Source organism: Periplaneta americana, chromosome 10, assembly GCF_040183065.1.
Source record: "Periplaneta americana isolate PAMFEO1 chromosome 10, P.americana_PAMFEO1_priV1, whole genome shotgun sequence".
NCBI classification, from domain to species: domain Eukaryota; kingdom Metazoa; phylum Arthropoda; class Insecta; order Blattodea; family Blattidae; genus Periplaneta; species Periplaneta americana.
The window spans coordinates 34,914,586-34,922,138 of record NC_091126.1 but is presented as its reverse complement, the minus strand read 5'-3'; the positions used below and the strand labels follow the sequence as shown (position 1 = coordinate 34,922,138).

The 7,553-nt window shown below is 35.0% G+C and overlaps 1 protein-coding gene across 3 annotated transcripts in view; it reads right to left on the bottom strand.

Moving 5' to 3' along the window:
- The window catches only part of LOC138707590 (uncharacterized), a 122,176-nt gene that overhangs the window by 87,579 nt on the left and 27,044 nt on the right, over nt 1-7,553 (bottom strand). For 2 of the 3 annotated variants that reach the window (XM_069837198.1, XM_069837199.1), the window contains one exon: nt 2,549-5,915. In XM_069837198.1, coding sequence (XP_069693299.1) covers nt 5,808-5,915 — 108 coding nt within the window. In that variant the 3' untranslated portion in view covers nt 2,549-5,807. Of the gene's footprint in view, nt 1-2,548; nt 5,916-7,553 lie in introns of those variants that run through there. The other variant, XR_011334283.1, reaches the window with a different exon arrangement.

Sequence of the window (7,553 nt, the reverse complement as noted above, 5' to 3'; positions counted from 1 at the left end):
TTGATTGAACATGTTAATGCTAATTTCATTTAACACTTTGTCCACACTGTTAAACATGTTAAACTTTACTTTCTTTGCGTAGTCCACCATAAACAGTCCATGAGATCTTAATATATTGTTTTATTTTCAAACCTTGGACAATGGACTCAGATGATGATCTGAGTTTTGTAATTGCCTCTATTGCTTGTTACAAGGCTTTGAAAAGGAAGAAAATGAGAATGTGGATGCGGCAATATCTTAGTAAAAGACACTATGCAGGATACATTCTAAACGAATACAGTATCGATTTGGATTCAAAAACTTGCTGAGAATGTCAGAACACGATTTTAATATAGTGCTGCAAAATACTTCCTGTTACATCAAAGAAATACACAATTTAAGAGCAGCCATTTCATCTCAATTAAAAAAATTACAGCGCGATTGATTATCATAGGACCTACGACATGATAGATGTTAAAGGAGTGGGTAATATCGTATAATTATTCTTTCCGAAGTTTTACGAACGTTAACATACATCACCAAATATGACCATTACTGACGTCAACATAGCATTAACGTTAGCGTACGAGTGTGTGAAAACTCTCTATTGTATTCTTGAGAACAATTAAATAATAATTCCAGTTCTCTAAAACAGTCGGCCTTCTTAGTTTTGGCCGTGTATTCTTTTGTAGACTCATCCCACAAACAAGGCCTTTCCATCAGTGCATTAATTTTATTCTAATGTATTTTCTTTCGTCCACTCCATTACTTCGAACAACTTACAGCTAACACCAAGGACCAATGATAGTATAAAAATGATCAAGATACGCGCCACAAAATCGGAACTTATAGTTGTTGCTATGGAAACTGTACGAACTTTGCCGAACAGTACCGATGATGCACGAGCAAATGAATTGACTTGACATGTTTTCCATTTCTGCTGGAAAACACGCCAACATGTTAAAAGTGTTAAATTCAACATACTTAGTTAACATGTTAAGTCAACTGAGACTTGAAATGTCCATATACATGTTAAATTCAACATGTTATATTTAACATGTTGTTGTTAAATGTTTAATAGTGGAGACGCGCCTTTACGCAGTTCATTATTTCGACTCGAAAATTGCAATTTGCCGGAAGCTTCTAGATATCTATGAAGATCCACCAAGGGAGAGCTCAACTGACATCTTTAATGCTATAAAAATATCACAGTGGCAAATTAATTAGAAATTGAATAAATTAATGCGTACTATGCTGATAATGTGTTGGTGAATAATGGGAAACAATTTTGTATACATAAAGCTAGAGCATGAAATTCCACATGTTGTAAAAGCAAATTGTAATTGTTATGTTATCAACAACTGTGTGAAATGTGGTAGCAAATCTCTCTCATATGACATCGAAGCAGTTGTCATAAAGATGTTCAATGAATTCAGTTCGTCTGCTATCAAGACCGAAAGTCTTAAAGAATTTCCTGATTTTGCTGAGACAGACCAGAATGAAGCATTATCATTAATAAATAAGCAGAAAAGCCTAAGCCCAGATTAAGTCCATGCAAAATTTCTAACAAACTGAAGTATAAAAGCAAAATTTATATTGCTTAAAACATTAAAATATAATACGCCACAAGCAGTATAGCATACCAGCAATATGGAAGAAAGCAATTATTGTATTATAGCAATTAAGAAAAAAGATGAACAATCGGGATTTGTTAGAGAGCTATAGACCTAATGTCAGTTGTGCCAAAACGAATGGACAAAATAATTATTACAAGATTAAATTACTTTACTATCTGGAAAAAATGGCCTAGTAATAACAAATTGTCAAGCAGTTTTCAGAAATAATTTCTCAACAATTCATCAGATACTAAATTTAATACAGAATATCAAAGAATCATTGAATAAGAAAAAAAATAACATTAGCACTCTTTGTGCATTTCAAAAACGCATTTGATACAGTATGGAGGTAACAACTTATCCATAAAATGTTATCAGTTCGCATTTATGGACATGTACCGGTAATAAATTGGTTAGGAGTCTTCCTCCCTTCCAGATACATTGCTACCAATTGGAACAATGTAGTCTTCACGAATGTTATCAAAAGAATCCATATCAAGTCCTGTACTGGTCAATAATTATATTAATGACTTACTACTTAATATAACTTATACATTGGATGCAAAAATTTAAGATTGCTTGCGGATATGTGGACATCTGATTTTCAAGGAAAGTCTCACAAAAATTCATTACAAAGAACTACAAAAGAAAATGACAAACTATTATGATGATAGAATCTTGATCAATGAACAATAATATGATAGTAAGTATTACAAAAACTATCAACCAATTCTTTATAACGCAACACAGTACTGGAGACATAAATCTCAAAGTGAATAAAGAAACATTAGAGGAAAAACCAATAACGCATTTGGAAATCAACTCAGAAAACTAAGTTTCAACAACAAAGTAGGTGAAATGATTAACAAAGTTAATATCAAATCCAAAATAATGAAAAGACTAGCAGGAATTAAACAGGGAGGCACTATATACCTACTTAATGAAACAAAAAGTTATGTAAATTCAAATTTATTACTACTAACAAAAGCTGAAGACAGCCTTTCACAGAAAGCAGTAATGGCACACACTAAATCTCTGAAAATTATAAATGAATCTGTTAGAAGTACGCCCAAATAACTCAACAGATAATTTAACACTAAAACTGAGTACAAAACCAAAGCAATAATGTTGTCAGAAAAAATTAAAACTTAAGTACATAAAAATAGGCCTACATGGTTTCAAACACAACCACCTGAAATAAACTAAAATCACAAACAATTTTAAGGATAGACTGGCTGGAACTGAATGTTATGTTTTATTTAACGATGCTCGCAACTGCAGAGGTTATATCAGCGTCGCCAGATGTGCTGGAATTTTGTCCCGCAGGAGTTCTTTTACATGCCAGTAAATCTACTGACATGAGCCTGTCGCATTTAAGCACACTTAAATGCCATCAACCTGGCCCGGGATCGAACCCGCAACCTTGGGGATAGAAGGCCAGTGCTATACCAACTCGCCAACCAGGTCGACGGCTGGAATTGAAACTCCCAATATTTCCCAAATTAATAAAAATTAAATATGTTTAGATTCTTTTGAATTTAAAGATACTGACATCAAATTAAATCTAAAGGCAACGGTTTCGAAATTAAATGACCGGCCACAAGTGATGAAGGCAGCAGTTTAGCAACAACTGCAAGGAGATATCCAGCAGAAGCATCATACAGGATATAATATACTGACGACTCATGTACTAGAAATAGGAGACAGGCTTTGAAATATTTAGCAGAATTTTCACAGTACACACATTTAGGTAAATATGGAAATAATTTTGATGGAGAACTAATCACTGTAATCAGAACTACAGTAAAACCCCGTTTTAAAGTTCAAGTTTTTATGGAATAATCTGTTAAGTCCCAGCCAAATTACCATAAGAATACTGTAATTAATTCCCGCTTTTAAGGAAACCCTATTTAAGAAATTCCTGCTTTTAAAGAATACTTTTCAAGTGGATTTTGTGATAAATAAGCTCAAAATATCGACTCAATTTTCAATAATCAATAGTATTAGCATAGTACATCTCAATCGATAGTAATGTAGTGTCACAAAACGGTATTATTCTTTATGCTTTGTGTTGCTTTCACAGAGTGTTTGCTTTGCTTGCTGTGTTCTCGCGAGTTGTGTGGATCCTGTTTCTAAGTTTTTTCGTTACTTTATGCTGTTTACACATCATTATAATGGCGACTAAATGAAAGAAATTAAGTATCAGAGAGAAAGTAAAAATAATACAGAATGTCGAGGCTAAAGCCTGGTTCAGACGGTGCGTGTTTCTGTGATGGATTCCAAGGTGGTTGCGTGGATGGGTAGCCTGCGTGGTTACTGGCTGGCTCCTGTGTTGCCTACGGTGATAGTAGTTGTTCACACGGAGCTGGCTCTTTTCACAGTTCAAATTGGAAAATCATCTGCTGTTTCATCTGTTGCCAACACTCATGGTCAAAAAGAAACTAAACCGTGAGTGGAAAACAACTGAAGTCCTACATTAACAGTAGTAAATGTCGTAATAAAGTAATTAAGCCATAAGTGCAAAACAGCTAAAGTCCGATATTTAGTTGTTGTTTCTTAGAAACTAAAGAATATAGAAAAAACTGGTTTAGTTGGAAAACAACAATCATGGCGACATGGTTTCAGTGGTGATGATATATGATCATCTTTGGTTTCCAGCCTGCACACCATCACGAAAAATAGCAAGGAACCTACCCTCGAAATCCAGCAAGCTAGCCATCCACGGAGCCACCAGAGCGCATTACTTCTGGCGAGTGACCACGCAGGCTACCCATCCGTGCAGCCACCTTGGAATCCATCACAGAAACACGCACCATCTGAACCGGGCTTAATCCTCAAATAACAGTATCACATATGCAAAAAAAAAGCACGGTTTGTCAACTACTTCATTATGGGGAATAATGAAGAAGAAAAAAGGAATTTTCAATGCCGTGTTTCACTGTGGTTCGGGTTCAACCAAACAGAAAAACTTTTGAGCTTCACAACTTGAAGAGTCAGAAAATGAATTAAATTTATTGTAAATAATAATTATAGGCCTAATTAAATGATTATAATGTTTGGTATATAACGGTACATGTCAGTAATAGTTATTTTAGCATCTCTTACCCATTTTATGTAAACCCGCTTTTAAGGGGGGGGGGGGAAATCCCTCATAGATTCATTAAAAAGGGGTTCTACTGTAATAATTTTACTTAAAAACCATTCGAGTTGCAATAAAGCCTGCTTTTAATATAAATATTTCAACAAAATGTAAAGAAATAAAGGATCACTTTAGAAAACCAGAACTAAATAGGCCTAACAATGCTACAGAATAGAAATGCAAATTATACAAACAATTTAGTGAACAAAAATATCGTCGTTGATTTGATGAAACCTCCTATGTGGCAGTACACAACATAATTTTTCAGAAGAAAAAAAAAAATTCAAGGGACCTACATAAGAATATGAAGTAAATCGATAGAAAACATTGGTGAATATTTATTTTATTTTAGTAGGTTATTTTACGACACTTTATCAACATCTCAGGTTATTTAGCGTCTGAATGAGATGAAGGTGATAATGCTGGTGAAACGAGTCCAGGGTCCAGCACCGAAAGTTACCCAGCATTTGCTCATATTGGGTTGAGGGAAAACCCTGGAAAAAACCTCAACCAGGTAACTTGTCCCGACCGACCAGGAATCGAACCCAGGCCACCTGGTTTCGCAGCTAGACACGCTAACCATTACTCCACAGGTGTGGACATTGATGAATATGGTGAACATAAATGACATCATCGAGGATAAGTGTTGGTCTATTGATATTTAATTAATTTTTTCTTCCTCCTGAAAAATTATTTTCTGTACTGTCACATAGGAGGTTTCATAAAACCAATGACGATATATTTTTAAGTAACCCTAGAGACAGGTGGTTGCACATTTCTATTTACTGGACACAAATGCTTTGGCGAGTAGCTCAATAAATTAAAATTAAGAGTAACAAATTGAAAATTAACGATAAATTGAAAATATAGTGTACAATGACAGAATTCAAAATCTAGTATATTCAAGGAAAAATTAAACAGAAAATAATTACAAGCAGAATGTGGGCTGAGAATTAATATTACTTTGACGTGTGCCACAATGTTAACAGTGTCTGAATTACAAATAAAATAAAAATATCTTCATGGTAAGCTGAATAACTCATAGTACAGGAGTAACGCAATTAATTAATTAATTAATTGTCACTCAGCTTCACCATCTTCTCTGTTCCTGTGCTAACTGTTCCCACAACTTCTTGTAATTCTCGAATAATAATGTATGGATCCACATGGACATTCTGCATCTGAAACAATAAAGCATATTTCACTTAATCCATAATGCAATATAGAAATTCATTCTGAATATAATTTTAAAACTGGTTTCGTACTTGTAATATTTAATATAAAGCAAGTTTTGTTCTCTACATGAATACTGATAGACTAACATAACTTACAAAAACAACCCTTCTTACCAGCAAGAATAAATGGGCATTTGGGGCTATAGCAGAATGACTGGGACTTACTTACTTACTGGCTTTTAAGGAACCCGGAGGTTCATTGCCGCCCTCACATAAGCCCGCCATTGGTCCCTATCCTGAGCAAGATTAATCCAGTCTCTACCATCATATCCCACCTCCCTCAAATCCATTTTAATATTATCTTCCCAACTACGTTTCGGCCTCCCCAAAGGTCTTTTTCCCTCTGGCCTCCCAACTAACACACTATATGCATTTCTGGATTCGCCCATACGTCCTACATGTCCTGCCCATCTCAAACGTCTGGATTTTATGTTCCTAATTACTGTATGTCAGGTGAAGTATACAATGCGTGCAGCTTTGCGTTGTGTAACTTTCTCCATTCTCCTGTAACTTCATCCCGCTTAGCCCCAAATATTTTCCTAAGAACCTTATTCTCAAACACCCTTAATCTCTGTTCCTCTCTCAAAGTGAGAGTCCAAGTTTCACAACCATACAGAACAACCGGTAATATAACTGTTTTATAAATTCTAACTTTCAGATTTTTTGACAGAAGACTAGATGACAAAAGCTTCTCAACGGAATAATAACACGCATTTCCCATATTTATTCTGCGTTTAATTTCCTCCCGAGTGTCATTTATATTTGTTACTGCTGCTCCAAAATATTTGAATTTTTCCACCTCTTCGAAGGATAAATCTCCAATTTTTATAGTTCCATTTCGTAGAATATTCTGGTCACGAGACATAATCATATACTTAGTCTTTTCGGGATTTACTTCCACCCCTATGCTTTACTTGCTTCAACTAGAATTTCCGCGTTTTCCCTAATTGTTTGTGGATTTTCTCCTAACATATTCACTCCATCCGCATAGACAAGAAGCTGATGTAACCCGTTCAATTCCAAACCCTCTGTGTTATCCTGAACGTTCCTAATGGCGTATTCTAGAGCGAAGTTAAAAAGTAAAGGTGATAATGCATCTTCCTGCTTTAGCCCGCAGTGAATTGGAAAAGCATCAGATAGAAACTGGCTGGTATGTATGACTGGGACTAAGAAACGATTATTACAGTTTCTCCGAAAGTTTTTTAACGAACATCAGATTCGTCATTAGAGCAAGAAGCTACAGTGTATTCGAGTATAAGAATTCCTGTTGCTGAATTTCCCATAAAAATTATAATGTCCGCCTCTATATGAAAAAAAGCTGTAAGAAGCTGTTATCCTCCCTGTGACCATGTTGGTAAGTGTATTGAAACATTTTCGTCCACCTGCCCTCAAACCCAGTCAGTGAATACTGGTATACTGTACTACAGTATATTAACAGAAACATAATCTGTCTTACAAATACGTGAAACATTATTGTTTCTCCTAAGCTTGCAATAGTTTTAAGGCTGGTTCACAATAAACCAGAAACGAGAATCGGAACAAAAACGGTAAAATTGTTAAAATGTATACATTTAAATGTGAGCA